Source organism: Pseudorca crassidens, chromosome 9 (assembly GCF_039906515.1).
Source record: "Pseudorca crassidens isolate mPseCra1 chromosome 9, mPseCra1.hap1, whole genome shotgun sequence".
Lineage (NCBI taxonomy): Eukaryota > Metazoa > Chordata > Mammalia > Artiodactyla > Delphinidae > Pseudorca > Pseudorca crassidens.
The window spans coordinates 43,983,335-44,000,766 of record NC_090304.1 but is presented as its reverse complement, the minus strand read 5'-3'; the positions used below and the strand labels follow the sequence as shown (position 1 = coordinate 44,000,766).

The 17,432-nt window shown below is 35.3% G+C and overlaps 1 protein-coding gene across 4 annotated transcripts in view; it reads left to right on the top strand.

Moving 5' to 3' along the window:
- Positions 1-17,432, top strand: part of USP47 (ubiquitin specific peptidase 47) — a 121,676-nt gene that overhangs the window by 14,986 nt on the left and 89,258 nt on the right. Inside the window, exon 2 of one of the 4 annotated variants that reach the window (XM_067749887.1) lies at positions 239-315. The exons of the other annotated variants lie outside the window; for them this stretch is intronic. Coding sequence (XP_067605988.1) covers positions 313-315 — 3 coding nt within the window. The 5' untranslated portion in view covers positions 239-312. The remainder of the gene's footprint in view (positions 1-238; positions 316-17,432) is intronic. 4 annotated transcript variants of the gene reach the window in all.

The following is a 17,432-nucleotide window of genomic DNA, read 5'->3' as shown; positions in this document are numbered from 1 at the left end:
CCACCTCCCACCTCTAGGCTCTGCAACCACTGATCTGTTTTCTGCCCTCATGTTTTGCCTTTTCCTCATATAACTGGAATTCAAATAGTATGTAGCATTTTGAGTCTGACTTTCATCCAGCATAAAACTACGATGTTTATCTATGTTATCTGTTGTATCACTAGGCTTCCTTTTTATTGTCCAGTGTCACAATTTTTTTATCCATTTATTAACTGGTGGACATTTGGGTTATTTCCAGGTTTTGGTGATTCTGAATAAGCTGCTACAAATATCTGTGTACAGCTTTTTCTTTTGGTAGACATATGTCTTCATATGGTAAGTGCGTGTTTAACTTCGTAAGAAACTGCCAAACTCTTTTCTGAAATGGCTGTACCATTTTGCATTCCATTGAGCAGTGTATGCACATTCCAATTGCTCTGCCTCCGTGTTGGTACTTGGCAATGTCAATATTTTTGTTTAGTTTTTTAATCATTCTAGTTAGTGTGTAGGGATATCTCTGTGGTTTGAATTTGCATTTCTTATTGACTAGTGATGTAGTGTATCTTTTCATTTACTTGAAGTTTTTTATTAAGCCTGCTTTTAAAAAAATCATTTTATTTGAATATTACATATTTAAAGTTTTGCTAGTACTGATAGGAGAGAGAAGTAAAAAGAGTACCTATTCTCAAGGAGTTGATGATTTACATAGAGAAAACTGGTAATTGTGTTAAAGAGTATGGCTGTAATTTTGACAGGCTTCTTGAGAAAGGGGGTCATATATTAGCTTTCTGGTGGAGAGGATAATGGTTTGGGAATCAGAAAATGCATTGGTTTGGCTTTGCGTTGCTTATCCTTTCTGGGCCTTTCTTTTTTTTCTTCTTTCTTCATCTCTGAAATGAGGGAGTTGGACTAGATAAGGTATAAGGTTTGTCTCTAAATTATAAATCTACATAAACTGTTTGGTAGTAGTTTTTTGCTTTTTTTTCAGTAGTAGGTTTTGTGGGTTTTTTTTTTTTTTTGCGGTACGCGGGCCTCTCACTGTTGTGGCCTCTCCTGTTGCGGAGCACAGGCTCCGGACACGCAGGCTCAGCGGCCATGGCTCACGGGCCCAGCCGCTCCGTGGCATGTGGGATCTTCCCGGACCGGGGCACAAACCTGTGTCCCCTGCATCGGCAGGCGGACTGCCAACCACTGCGCCACCAGGGAAACCCTGTTTTTTTTTTTAAAAAAATAATAAATTTATTTATTTTTGGCTGCACTGCGTCTTTGTCGCTGCGTGTAGGCTTTCTCTAGTTGCGGCGAGCGGGGGCTGCTCTTCATTGCAGTGCACGGGCTTCTCATTGCAGTGGCTTCTCTTGTTGAAGAGCACGGGCTCTAGGTGCACGGGCTTCAGTAGTTTTGGCACTTAGGCTCAGTAGTTGTGGCTCGCGGGCTCTAGAGCGCAGGCTCAGTAGTTGTGGCACACAGGCTTAGTTGCTCCATGGTACGTGGGATCTTCCTGGAACAGGGCTCGAACCTGTGTCCCTTGCATTGGCAGGAGGATTCCTAACCACTGTGCAAACCAGGGAAGTCCCTCAGTAGTAGGTTTTTAAATTATGTAAGAAGGCTGTGCAATCAGAAAACAAAGATCTTTGCAGATCTTTCCTGTCTGATGAAATTTCTGTTACCCAAAAAAGATCATCTTCTGAAATTTTAAATAATATAAATTATAATATAAATATTATAGTTGAGAATTATATATTTCTTTTTTTAAAACACTTAAAAAAATTAATTATTTATTTTTGGCTGCATTGGGTATTCGTTGCTGCACACAGGCTTTCTCTAGTTGTGGTGAGCGGGGGCTACTCTTCGTTGAGGCGTGCAGGCTTCAGTAGCTGTGTCTCTTGGGCTCTAGAGCGCAGGCTCAGTAGTTGTGGCTCACGGGCTTAGCTGCTCTGCAGCATGTGGGATCTTTCTGGACCAGGTCTCAAACCCATGTCCCCTGCATTGGCAGGCGGGTTCTTAACCACTGCGCCACCAGGGAAGTCTGAGAATTATATATTTCTAAAGTCTGTTATAAGGATGGTAGCTGACAGTTCTATGATAATACATTTTGTATGATACTATATTATTATTATTATCATTTATGGAGCATTTTTAAGATGTTCTCTTTTGATCTTCAGAAAAACTCTTTGTGAACCATGAGAGTCAGAGATAAGTGACTTGCATAGGATTACACGGCTAAAAGAAAAGTAGCCACCTTGACCTAAGTGTTCAAGCCTAGATCCTTTGCCTCTGCACTACATTGCTCTTTGCACTGTAGACCATTCCAGTAGGAAATAAAATCTTTAAATTGTTTTAAATAACCTTAACATTTTTTTCAGTTGTATAGTTCCATGTTCAGGGTATTATAAAATTTATTATCCATGCTTCTAAATAAAAAGCATGGTAACACATAATATAAAAATCTACTTTGATTTAGTAGTAATGCAGTAGAACATTCAAGACTTGTAAACAAGTCAGTTGTATCACAAGCTGAGTCACTGCTTGTCAAGAACAGCCTACTCACAGAAGAAAACTTAGCTGTAATCAAAAATAAAGATAACAGGAATAGTAAAGGATATATTATATACCCTCCTGAGAGTAGTTTAGTTTCTAAGTATAGATGCCTTAACAGTGGGTTACCCATTAACAGTAGTAGAACGACTGTTAAAAGGAGTATGGCAAAAGTGGGAATGGTGTTAGGATAGAAGTGAGAGGAAAAATACTATTATCATAATTTTAATGACACAAATATATTCAACATTATGAAGTCATCAGAAAGCTTGTATTTCTTAGGAGATCTGTGTTCATATGTGACCTTAGGTTTCTTAATTTGTTGTTCATCTGTAAAATAAGGACCTTGATCTGATGTCCAAAGGTTCATCCATCTTTAAATATATGTATTATAGTTCTGTGTGTGTGATGAGTCATCTGATTGATTGCTTCTTAACTATCAAATGAAATATGTTGATCATAGTTAAATAGATTGTAAACTACTCTTTTAAAGTGCTGAAACTTTACACTGTTACTTTTCTACTAATCAATCGAATGAGTACTTGATGTAATCTGTTACAAGAAAAAATGTTACAGAGTTTTCAGAGTTTTATATATTTAGTTTTCTAATTATATTATGGGGGTTCTGGGAGCTTGATTTATGGGTATTTTAGAAGGAAGTGGAATGCAGGATTGTGAGGGACACCTAATACTAGAGCACAAAGGCAGGTATGAAACTGTATTTTTACAGAATTTTAAAAACAAATGTTATATGTTGACAGGCAGTTGATGTTATCATGTTCTATATTAGTTTAAGTTCAGAAAATCTATTCCATGATATATTAAATAAGTACCTGTTAATATTGCAAGTTAGTTTATCACAGAATCTGTATTTAAGTAAAATAGTAAAGTAGAATGTACTTACAATTTTTTTATGCCTTGAACTAAGCTTTTAGAATAGGTACAAAGTCATCTTTTAGAAAATTCCTATATGAAGATTTGAATTTGAAGAAACAATATATATGAAGAAAGCAGGTTAAAGCAGGGAGTGATTATTATCAAACTTCCTTTAAATAGTAAAAGCCCTTGCAGTAAAAAAAATTTCAAAATTTAAAATCATTTTGGAAACTTTTCAGAGTTTCCAAAATCAATTCAATTTTTAAAAATTTACTTAGAAGTTTTAAGAGCACACTATGCTTCCAAAAGCATCAGCTATAACATATTATGAATTATTTTCCTGAATGAATATATTTTGTTTAGAGAATTCCCTGAAGGACCTTAGACTTTCTGCTTCTGTGGTTTGTTTTTGGTAGTTAAGATTTTAAAGTACCCGTTTTTATTTCTAAGCTAAGTAGAATCACACTTAATCTGCTTATGTTTCTTCCTACACAGTTGTTGTGGTCTTTATTCATGTTCATATTGTATCTTTATGATTTTCTGAAGTATTTACGTATTCCTGACTAATCTCCTCAATTCCTTGGACATATTTGTTTGTTTGTTTTGAGTATATTAAGAAGAAGAGCTAAATTCTGTTTTTTAAAAAACTGATACAAACCTTAGATATGTGAAAGAATTTTTTTTATTAGAGATTTGAGCTTAAAATGAAATATTATGAAAAGCTATGGTTAAGAAGACTGAGCCATTTGGGGGAAGTTATAGAGGATGCTAGTGAAAATGGACTTAACGTGGATACTAAGAAAGTTTTGAATTTTTGTTAGTAAAATGTCATTTGTATCACTTTCTGATTGTAATGATTAATAGAGATGTTTTATTATAAAGGCTTGACTGTTTAGGAATGCTAAACAGAAATGGGAAATGTGACATATTTAAATGATATACTATTAAAAGTTTCAGAATACCTACATATACATTCTTAGTCATTTGATTACTTTCCATTCTATACAGTAATGTCTTTAATGTTAACTTTTGAATGGAACAAATCATCTGTTTATTTTGATGATTAAATTATTCTATATTTGGCCAGTGAGAGCCTTTTCAACTGGTTCCTGTGTCCTTTTGACATATCCCATCAATGTTGGAGGATGTCCTTACTTTCTGGCAGTGCAGGGCATTCCAAACTCTTTGTGTATTTTCCCAGCCCTAACACTAACATCAGCCATTTCTACAAAGACCTATGGACCCTTTTTGTGGAGAATCGTATCGAGAAACCAAGATCTGGGCATTAGATGTGTTTATTGCTACAGGGATGTCATTGCTTCTAGATACTCTCAGTGGAAGGAGGTAGAAAATATGCACAGACATGTATATAAACATGAAATCTGTTTTTATTTCTATATCTGTTTCTCTGTAAATGTATGTATATATACAATCAAATCATCTGTAAGTCCTTAATCCATAGGCAAAAAAATTTTTTTGGTTTACAAGAAAGGGAAATTTATTTCATGCTTATACATATATTTATATATATCCATAATATATTTTATGCATATTATGTGTCTGTAATACAGAACCATTGGAAACCCAATTTGCAGACAGTTTTGCTGCTTCCACAAATTTTGGTCATAAGTTCTCTATTTAATTTTTTTTAAAAAATATATTTATTTATTTATTTTTGGCTGCGTTGGGTCTTTGTTGCTGCGCGCGGGCTGCGCCGGGCTTTCTCTTGTTGCCGTGCGTGGGCTTCTCATTGCAGTGACTTCTCTTGTTGTGGAGCACAGGCTCTAGGCGCGTGGGCTTCAGTAGTTGTGGCTCGTGGGCTCTAGAGCACAGGCTCAGTAGTTGTGGCGCACGGGCTTAGTACCTCTGCAGCATGTGGGATCTTCCCGGACCAGGGCTCAAACCCATGTCCCCTGAATTGGCAGGCGGGTCCTTAAGCACTGCGCCACCAGGGAAGCCCTGCTGTGCTAGTTTTGTCATTTGTTTTCTGTAGACTCAACATTCTGTTTGCTGTACACACTAGGAGTATAGTCCTTGGAATCTCCCCAGATCTTTTTCATGTACTGTTGTTCAGGAGTGTCTTGGTTATTCTTGTAGTTTTACAGATTTGTACAGGTTTAAGAATCAGCCTGTTAGTCCTCCCTCCACCCCCAACACACACACACACACACACACACACACACGCACGCACGCACTCTTGGAATTTTGATTGGCATTACATTGGACCTATAGATTAATTTGGGAAAGTTAACTTTTTTACAGTATTGAATCTTCCAATTTATGAACATGACACATCTTTCATTACCTTATCATTTATTCAGATCTTTGTTAATTTCTTACAAAGCGATGTTATAGTTTTTTTCATAAAAGGCTTGCAGATTTTTGGTTAGATCTATTCCTAAGTATTCTATAAGATGCTATTGTAAATAGTTTTTTTACTGCATTTTAAATCTGTTGTTGGTTTATTGGTTTTTTAATGCATAGAAACTTTGATAAGCTATTATTAATGGTAATAATTTATATGAAAAGTATTTTGGGTTTTCTAGGTAGACAGTCATGACATCTGTGTATAATGACTGTACTTCCTAATCCATTTAGGTTGTTTTTCTTTTTCTTCCTTGTCGAACTGTCCCTTTGGTACAGTGTTGACCGGAAATAGTGACTAGTGTGCAACCTTGTTTTGTTCTTAAAGTGAGAGCTTTCATCATTTTGTCATTAAATATGTTTGCTGTAAATTTTTGTAGATGCACTTTATCAAGTTAAGGAAATACTCTTCCTATTTTGTTATGCATTATCATGAAAAGATGTTTATTTTCAGATGAATTTTCTGTATTGTATCTGTTGTCATGATTTTCTCTCTTAACCTGTTAATGTGTGGCATTATGTAAATTGATATTTCCAATGTTAAATGAACCTGGTTGTGATGTATTATGCTTTAATACATTGCTAGATTCAGTTTCCTAATACTTGGTTTCACATATTTTGCAGTTTTCATGAGTGGTATTGTTTTATAATTTTCCTTTCTTAATATTAGTCTTTTTAGAGTTTAATATCACATGTTAGCCTCATAGTATGATTTAGAGAGTGTTCTTCATTTTCTATAGCTGTGAAGAAGTTCTGTAAAAATCAAATTACCTTTAGAGTATTTGGAAAATCTTAGTAAAATCATCCAGGCATGGAAGTTTTTCTTGTTCTTATTGGAAGATTTTTAACTACTGACTCAATCTGTTTAATGACTTGAGCACTATTGTGGTTTTCGTTTGTTTTCCTTTGAGTTTGTTTGATGACTATTATTTTTCTGGGAGTTTATCCATTCCATTATGTTTTCAGATAAGTTGGCATAAATTTGCTTGTGGCATTCTTTTATCTTTTGTTCTTGTTGTTGTTGTATCTAATAGTTACATCCCCTTATTATAATATTTTTGTGCCTTCTCGTTTTGGGGGATTGATCTTACCAGTGGTTTGTCATTAATTAGGTTTTGTTGTTGTTCAATAAAATCAGCTTTTGGCTTTGATAGTTTTCGTTATAGTATTTTTATTTTCTATCTCATTAATTTCTGCTTTTATCTTTTTATTTCTCCTGTTCTGGTGCTTTAGTTACATGACATAGATTTTGTTGTTGTTTTTGTTTTCTGCTTCCTGGAGACCAGCCGCAGCCCCAAATGCCAGATAGTAGCAGAGAACTGACTATTTTTTCAGCTCTAGATTTTTGTAGTTCTTCCTGGCTTTTTACTCTATCTTACCTCTGCCTAGTACCACAAAGGCTCACCTATTTTGCCAGGAAAGCTCCCTGCTTCTCCCCTGCCCCCCTTATTCTGTACAAGTTTGATATGTTTCCATTATCATTTGGTTCTAAATATTTTCTATTTTCCATTATTCTTCTTTGACCCATCAACTAGTATATGTTAATTTTGTAATTATGTGATTTTCCTAGTTGCCTTTTTGTTACTGATATTTAATTCAGTTGCATTATAGTGAAAGAAAGTGTTCTATATGATACCAGTCTTTTGAAGTTTATTGAGACTTGCTTTATAAAAAAGCCGAGTATCAGGTCAGTTTTTATAAATATTCTGTGTGTGCTTTGAAAATATATATATTTGCAGCTGTTAAGTATAGTCTTTGCATGTATCTGTTATATGAGCCTTGTTAATTTTGGTGTATGTTTTTCTGTAATGTTGTTAATTTTTTGTTTTTGGTTTTTTTGGTCTATTAAACCTATCAAAAACGTGTATTAAAATCTCACACTAATATGTTGGATTGATTTATTTTTCATTATACTATCAGTTTTTGCATTGTATATCTCAAAGCTGTTTTATTTAATATATTCAGGCATTTAGAACTGTTACATCCAGGATAATCCCCCATCTCCAGATCCTTAACTTGATCATATCTGCAGTCTTTGCCATAGAAGGTAAAATCTATAAGCTCTTGGGATTAGGACATATTATCTTTAGGGACATGATTTAACCTATTCCATTATTGTTGTTTCTTTTTCTTTTCTTTCTTGGCTTCTTTAGGTTCAAATGATTTCTTTCATTCCACTTTTTTTCTGTTGGTTTGGACATTATATACCGCTTATATTCTTTTAGTGTAAGTGTTTTTAAAATTAACTAATTTAATATGCACAGTTACCAAAGTCTAAAATTAATCATCTTTAATTTCCTCTTGAATAGTGTAAGGATGTTAGAATGCTTTAATTCCAGTAACACCCTCACTTGTATGGTATAATTGTTATATACTTTAATTCTCTCTTTTTTTTTTAAACAAAGAAGACATTGTTTAGTTTACCCACCTATTTGTCACTTCTTTTGCTCCTCACTTTTTAAAATTGTGATAGTATACACATAACATAAAATTTACCATTTTAACCATTTTTATGTGTGCAGTTCACTGGCTTTAAGTGCATTCACATTGTTGTGCAAACATCACTACCAGCCATCTGCAGAACTTTTTTTTTTTTTTTTTTTGCGGTACGCGGGCCTCTCCCTGCTGTGGCCTCTCCCATTGCGGAGCACAGGCTCCGGACACGCAGGCCCAGCGGCCATGGCCCACGGGCCCAGCCGCTCCGCGGCATGTGGGACCCTCCCGGACCGGGTCACAAACCCGTGTCCCCTGCATCGGCAGGCGGACTCTCAACCACTGCGCCACCAGGGAAGCCCTGCAGAACTTTTTGTATCTTCCCAAATTGAATCTTTGTATCCATTAAGCAATATCTCTCCCTATCCTTCCTCTTCCTCGTCCCTGGCAACCACAATGCTACTTTCTGTCTATGAACTTGACTTCTCTCCTTCTTATATAAGTAGAATCATACAATATTTGTCCTTTGTGTCTGGTTTCTTTCTCTTACCATAGTGTCTTCAAGATCCATCCATGTTATAGCATATACCAGAATTTCATTCCTTTTTAAGGCTGAATGATACTCCATTGTATGTTTATGCCCACACTTTGTTTATAATGTCATTCGTCAATAGACATTTGGGTTGTTTCTATTTTTTGGCTATTGTGAATAGTGTTGCTATCCTGCTGAAACGTATACTGTTTTCCAGTGGAAGCACCATTTCACATTCCCATCAGCAGTGCACAAGGGCTTCAGTTTCTCCACACCCTCCAACGCATTAGTGGGAGTTTTGTTTGCTTGTTACCGGTTTTTGGTTTTGTTTGGTAATAGCCATTCTAATGGGTGTGAAGTGGTTATCTTGTATTTTTTATTTGTATTTTCCTAATGATTGGTGATATGCTTGTTGGCTCTTTGTATATCTTCTTTGGAGAAATGTCTATTCAAGTTCTTTGCCTATTTTTTAACCAGGGTTTTGGGGTATTTGTTGTTGTTTTGGGGTTGTTAGAATTCTTTATATATTCTGGATATTAATACCTTAACAGATACATGATTTGCAGGTATTACCTCCCATTCCATGGGTTGCCTTTCTGCTCTCTTGTCCTTTGGTGCACAAGCATTTGAATTTTAATGAAATCCAATTTATGTATTCTGTTGTTGTTATTGTCTCTGCTTTTGGTATCATATCTAAGAACCATTGTGAAATCCAATGTCATGAAGCTTTTCTCCTATGTTTTCTTCTAATAGTTTATAATTTTAGCTTTTGCTTTTAGATCTTTGATCCATTTAGAGTTAATTTTTGCAGCTATTTATTTATTCTTGTATCCCACTCCTTTGTCAAAGACAAAATAACTACTTTGGGACCAGAATTTAAACACTGAGTAAAAATGTTACTACCAAAGAGGGAACTAGATCTAGTACAGAGACATGGGAGTGAGGAAGTGACACAAGACTCAAGAGAGGGAATATGGTTTTTCAAAGCTGAAATCCATGAACAGTCTTTTTCTCCATGCCTATGATTAGCTGACAATATATTGGATTGGCCAGAAAAGTTCATTTGGGAAACACCCGAACAAACTTTTTGGCCAATCCCATATAAGCACTTTGTTTAGACATTGCATGTGCATTGAGCTTGGTGGTGGTTTTTCTAGAAAGTTGTCCTCCTGGTGACATGATTATGGCACCATAATAGTTGTTTAGTAGAAATCAGGTATGTCTCACTGTTGTCAGGCTAGATCAGAATTCATCTCTTACTCTCTAGGATTACTTTTCCTTCTGCCCATGATACATTTTTTTGAAAGGTTACTGTGAAATATAATTTTCCGTAATATAAACAGGAAGACAGAAGAGGAAACATCCTCTCTTTCATCATGAACTTTCAATGAAGTTCTAAGAGCATATGATGCCTCAAGCTTTTGTAGTCTTTTGTGATGATGAGGATACAAGTCTCTCATAGGTCTAAGAATTGACCTGCCTCAAACGAGTGGTTCTCACTTGGAGTCTCTTATGTGGTTATAGACAGATGTTGACTGGGATTTTAGACCTTAGAAAAGATTCTTAGACAAAAAAAACACTGAGTGCCGAAGCATAAAAACTGGTAAAGAAGAAAAATACCTTTTTAAGGGTTTCTTTAATGAGGATCTACTGGTCATAAAAATCTTTGGTTTTGTATTCCTAAAAGACATTTTTGCTGTATATAGCATTCTGGGCTACCAGTTACTATTATTTAGAAGATTAAGGGTATGCTTCAGTCTTCTGGCTTCCATTTTTGCTGTTGAGAAATCAACTGAAAATCTAATTGTTTTAGTTTATTTAAAGGTAATCTCTCATTTCTCCCTGCCTGCATGTAAACTCTGTATTTACTTTGCTTGAAATTTGTTGGGTTTCTTGAATCTGATTTGGTATCCTCCATTGGTTGTTGAAGTTCATCATGTATTTAAATTTTCTCAACTTCCATTCTCTCTCCCTTCACCTGGATGTATCCTTTTTACTGTATCCTTCATGCCTCTTTTACTCTAATGTTTTACATTGTTCTGTCACTAAAAGTTTAGAAAATTTTAGTTCTATCATATGAGATTCATTAATTCTTCAATATTTTAAATACATTTAAACTTCGTGATTTTTACTTTTATTATTATATCCTTTTCTAGGAATTCTGTTTGTTACTTTTAAAAGCCTGCTGATTGCCAACGTCTACTCATGAATTCAAAGTTCTTTTTTATTTCTTGAAGCATTTTTCTTTTATAATGTTGCCAATAGTTTCAATGTTGAAACATTTATTGTATGTCATCTGCTATGTTTTATTCTTTGCTGACTCTCACTCATGGTGCCTTTTTTCTTATGTATTTAGTGATTAAAAAAACAATTTTGAGCTGTTCATATGTCTTGTAATTGTGAAAATAATTTTTATGGAAATTATATGAGCTTTGGAATACAGATGGCTTCTTTCAGAAGAAAATTGTGATTGTTTCTGCCATGTATCTGGGAGTACTACTGTTGTGGAACCATTTTCAAAGTAATTCTTAACTTGTGGGTTTTTTTAAATACCACACAGATAGTGTGAATTGGGGCTGCAAATCAACATGAGGGCCAGTCTGTGACTACATGTCCTCAGGAGTACCACCCCCACTTCACTCCAAGGTTTAAAACAGGCAATCATCTTTTAGTCTCTAGGAGAAGAGAGGTGGAAGAGTAGCAGGATAGGCAGATGTATTATTTTTAAATTAAACTTTTAATTTTGAGTTAGTTATAGTTTCATCTGTAGTTCTGAGAAATAAAAAAGAGGTATCATGTACTCTGTATCCAGTTCCCCCTAATGGCAACATCATGTAAACTATAGTACAATATAACAATAAAGGTATTGGCATTGATACAGTCAAGATACAGAACATTTTCATCTCCACAAGGATCTCTCATGTTGCCCTTTTATAACTACACTCACTTCCCTCCCACTCCCAGCCCCTCTTTGATTCCTGGCAATCTCTTAGCTGTTTTCCATTTCTATATTTGGTCATTTCAAAAATGTTGTATAAATGGAATCTTACTGTATGCAACCTTTTGGACTTGGCCTTTTATACTTAATATATAATTCTCTGGAGGCTTCTCTGGGTGTCCCATGTATCAACAGTTTGTTCCTTTGCTTATTAATGTCCTTGGTATAGATGTACCACAGTTTGTTTCCATTCAGCTGTTGAAGGACATCTAGATTATTTACGGTTTTTGGATATTATGAGTAAAGCTGCTATAAAATTCATGTATAGGTTTTTGTGTGAACATAATTCTTCATTTCTCTGTGATAACTGTTGAATAGTACAGTTGCTGGGTTGTATGGTAGTTGCATATTTAGTTTTTTCAGAAATTACCAAATGGTTTTCTAGAGTAGCTGTACCATTTTACTTCCCAGCAGGAAATTATGAGAGATCCAATTTTTCTGCATCCTTGTCAGCATTTGGTGTTGCCACTATTTTTAATTTTAGCCATTCTGATAGGTGTGTGGTCATATCTCATTGTGGTTTAATTTGTATTTATCTAATGGCTAATGATGTTGACCATCTTTTTGTGTGCTTACTTGTCATCTGTTTTCTTCATTGAAATGTATCTCATGATTTTTGCCTGTGCTCTAATTATATTGTTGCTTTTTTATTGTTAGGTGTTCAGAGTTCTTTACAGTATAGTCTAGATACTAGTCCTTTGTCAATTATGTCGTTTGAAATATTTTCTCCCAGTCAGGAGCTTGTCTTTTCATTCTTTTTTTGTGTGTGGGGGGGATTTTTAGTTCCCTGACCAGGGATTGAACCTCGGCCCTTGGCAGTGAGAGTGCTGAGTCCTAACCACTGGACCGCCAGGGAATTCCCTGTCTTTTCTTTCTTAACAGGGTCTTTGCAAAATAGATATTTCAGTTTTGATTACATCCAGTTTATCAATTTTTCTGTTTGTAAATCATGCTTTTGGTGTCAGGTCTGAGAACTCTGCCTATCCTTAGCTCTAGAAGATTTTTTCCTATGTTTTTTTTCTAAAAGTTTTATAGGTTTACATTTTTCATTTAAGTTCATGATCTATATTTAGTTACTTTTTGTATAAGGTGAGAGACTTAGGTCCAGGATTATTATTATATTTTTTTGCCCATGGATGTCCAATTATTCCAGTACCATTTGTTGAAAAGACACTCTTTCCTCCATTGAGTTGCTTTTACACCTAGTCAGAAATCAGTTGGGCATATCTGTGTGGCTCTCTATTGTATTCCATTGATCTCTATGTCTATTCCTCTACCAATACCACACAGTCTTGATTACTCTAGCTGTATGATAAGTCTTGAAATTGAGTAGACAGAGTCCTCTCACTTTATCTTTTTAGTTATTCTAGTTCCTTTGCCTTTCCATATAAGTTTCAGAATATTCTTGTCTATATCTTCAAAAAAACTTGCTGGGATTTTGATAGGACTTGCTTTAAAAACTGTATTTTTGTTTGGGAAGAATTGACATCTTTACTATGTTGAGTCTTACAGTGTAAGAATACATTATGTTGCTTTATTTATTTAGATCTTCTGTTGTCCTATTATGAGCAGAGAATATACTCTATTTGATTGTAGTTCTTCTAAATGTGTTAAAATTTGTTTTATGACCTGGGATATGGCCTGTCTTGGAATATGTTCCAGGTGCATCTGGACAGAATGTATATTCTGTCCCTTTACAAATGTTAATTAGGTTCTGTTGGTTGATGGTATTGTTGGTTTTTTTCTGTGTCCTTGCTTATTTTCTGTTTAGTTGTTGTAGCAATTGTTGAAAGAGTTGTTGGAGTCTCCTAATTATTGTAGAGTTATTTTATTATTTTAGTTTTACTGGTTCTGGCTTCACAAATTTTGCAGCTCTGTTTGGTTCATACAAATTTAGGATTCCTATGCCTTCTTAGTGGATGGGCCCTTTTATCATTATATGTTTCTCTCTATCTCTGATAATTTTCTTTGTTCTGAAGTCTACTTTAACTGATATTAATTTTTAAAATTAACTCTTGCTTTCTTTGATTGATGTTTGCATGGTACATTTTTTCCCTTTTTTACTTTCATACTAAATATTTTACATGAAATATATATCTTATATGTAAATTTATTTTAAAGTGTTTTATGTATATCATGTATTTGACATAGTATGTATTATCTATGTACATCTTTGTGTGTGTAGGTGTGTGTGTCTGAATTTCTTCGAGACAGCATATAGTTTTGTTTTTTTTTTTTTTTTTGTGGTATGCGGGCCTCTCACTGTTGTGGCCTTTCCCGCTGTGGAGCACAGGCTCCGGACGCGCAGGCTCAGCGGCCATGGCTCACGGGCCCAGCCGCTCCGTGGCATGTGGGATCTTCCCGGACTGGGGCATGAACCCGTGTCCCCTGCATCGGCAGGCAGACTCTCAACCACTGCGCCACCAGGGAAGCCCGACAGCATATAGTTTTAATTTACCCTCCTAACTCTCTTTTAATTGGTGTGATTAGGTCATTTATATTTAATGTAATCATTAACATGTTAGCATAAACCTCCCATTTTATTTTGTTTTCTGTTTTTCATTTTGCTGTTATCTTTCACTTGCCTTCCTTTGTGTTATTTGAATATTTTTTAAAATTTCGTTTTGATTTTTCCATACTGATTTTGATCATATCCTCTTGTAATAGCTTTTTTAGTGGTTCTTCTGTGTATATACAAGTTTATCACAGTCTACTGGTGTCATTATTTTATCAGTTTAATTGAAATGTAGAAACATTACCTCCCTTTATGTCTTGTTACCCTCCCCTGTCTACAATATAATTGAATTAAATACTTCCTCTACATACATTTATAACCACATCAAGCAGTCTCTTAACTTGTGCTCCAACTGTCAAACATATAATAAAAACTGAAAAGGAGAAGGAAAATGTATTCTATTTAGCCATATTTTGCTAACTGTGTTCTTTTTTCTTTCCTGATGTTCTAAGGTTCCCCTTTAATCATTTCCTTTTTTGTTTAGAGAACTTCCTTTAGCCATTCCTTTAGGGTATTTCTACTGGAGACAAATTCTTTTAGCTTTCTTTTATCTGAGCATGTCTTGAATTCTGCTTGGTTACAGAAGCAATTTCTGGGTCATTCTTAAAGGACATTTTTCTGGTTAAGGGCTCTTGGGTTAACAGTTATTTTCTGTGAGCACCTGAAAAATATTGTGCAACTTCCTTCTGGCCTCCTTGGTTTCTGATAAGAAAGTTGTCCCACTTTTCTGTTCTCTGTGTGTGTGTGTGTATGGTTTTTTCCTCTCTTTGTCTCATTTGTGATAGTTTCTATTGCTGTGTCTTCAAGTGGTTTATATAATCTTTTGTTCAGTGGTACCTAATCTGTTAACCCCATCCATTCTATGTTTCGTCTCAGACATTGTACTTTTCATCTTTAGAAATTTGAGTTGGATTCTTTTTTAAATTTCCTTTTTCTATAATTGAGTTTATTAATCTTTTCTTTCATAGCATTTAATGTTCAAGTCATGCTTTTTTATAATTGAATTTTTATTTTGGGTATAGCTGATTTACAATGTTATGTTAGTTTCAGGTGTAGAGCAGAGTGGTTCAGTTATACATATACATATATCCATTCTTTTTCAGATTTTTTCCCCATATAGGTTGTTATAGAACATTGAGTAGAGTTCCCTGCACTATACAGTAGGTCCTTGTTGGTTACCTATTTTATATATGGTAGTGTGTATATGTTAAGCCCAGACTCCTAATTTATCCCTCCCCACCCCCTTTCCCCTTTGGTAAACATAAATTTATCTTCCAAGTCTGTGAGTCTTTTTTTTTTTTTTTTTTTTTTGCGGTATGCGGGCCTCTCACTGTTGTGGCCTCTCCCGTTGCGGAGCACAGGCTCCGGATGCACAGGCTCAGCGGCCATGGCTCATGGGCCCAGCCACTCCGTGGCATGTGGGATCCTCCTGGACCGGGGCACGAACCCGTGTCGCCTGCATCGGCAGGCAGACTCTCAACCACTGCGCCACCAGGGAAGCCCTGTGAGTCTATTTTGTAAATAAGTTCATTTGTATCATTTTTGTAGATTCCAGCTATAAGTGATGTCTTTCTCTGTCTGACTTACTTCACTTAGTATGATAATCTCTAGATCCATCTATGTTGCTGCAAATGGCATTACTTCATTCTTTTTTATGGCTGACTAATATTCCATCGTGTGTATCTACCACATCTTCTTTATCCATTCATTGATGGACCTTTACGTTGCTTCCGTGTCTTGACTGTTGTAAACAGTGCTGCAATGAACATTGGGGAGCATGTATTTTTTGGAATTATGGTTTTCTCAAGATAGATGCCCAGGAGTGGGATTGCTGCATTATATGGTAGTTCTGTTTTCAATTTCTTAAGGAACCTCCATACTGTTCTCCATAGTGGTTGTACCAATTTACATTCCCACCAACAGTGTAGGAGGATTTCCTTTTCTCCACATTCTCTCCAGCATTTATTGTTTGTAGAATTTTTGATGATGACCATTCTGACCAGTGTGAGGTGATACCTCATTGTAGTTTTGATTTGCATTTCTCTAATAATTAGCAATGTTGAACATCTTTTCATGTGCTTTTTGGCCATCTATATGTCGTCTTTAGAGAAATGTCTATTTAGATCTTATGGCCATTTTTTGATTGGATTGTTTGTTTTTTTGATATTGAGCTGCATGAGCTGTTTGTATGTTTTGGAGATTAATCCCTTGTCAGTCACACCATTTGCAAATATTTTCTCCCATTCTGTGGGTTGTCTTTTCATTTTGTTTATGGTTTCCTTTGATGTGCAAAAGCTTTTCAGTTTAATTAGGTCCCATTTGTTTTTGTTTTTATTTCCATTCCTCTAGGAGGTGAATTGAAAAAGATCTTGCTGCAATTTATGTCAAAGAGTGTTTTGCCTGTGTTTTCCTCTAAGAGTTTTATAGAATCTGGTCTTACATTTAGGCCTTTAATTCATTTTGAGTTTATTTTTGTGTATGGTGTTGGACAATGTTCTAACTTCATTCTTTTACATGTAGCTATCCAGTTTTCCCAGTACTACTTATTGAAGAGACTGTGTTTTCTCCATTGTATATTCTTGCCTCCTTTGTCATAGTTTAGTGGACCATAGGTGCGTGGGTTTATCTCTGGCCTTTCTATCCTGTTCCATTAATCTACATTTCTTTTTTGGTGCCAGTGCCATACTGTTTTGATTACTGTAGCTTTGTAGTATAGTCTGAAGTCAGGGAGCCTGACTCCTCCGGCTCCATTTTTCTTTCTCAGGATTACTTTGGCTATTCAGGGTCTTTTGTGTTTCCATACAAATTAAAATTTTTTTTTCTCTAGTTCTGTGAAAAATGCCATTGGTAATTTGATAGGAATTGCTTTGAGTCTGTAGATTGCCTTGGATAGTGTAGTCATTTTGATTGATTCTTCCATTCAGGAACATGATATATCTCTCCATCTGTTTGTGTCATCTTTAATTTTTTTTCTTCAGCATCTTATAGTTTTCAGAGTACAGGTCTTTTGTCTCCTTAGGTAGGTTTATTCCTAGGTATTTTATTCTTTACAATGGCAAATGAGAATGTTTCCTTAGTTTCTCTTTCTGATCTTTCATTGTTAGTGTATAGAAATGCAAGAGAGATCTATGTATTAATTTTTTATCCTGCAACTTTCTGAATTGATTGATGAGCTCTAGTAGTTTTCTGTTAGCATCTTT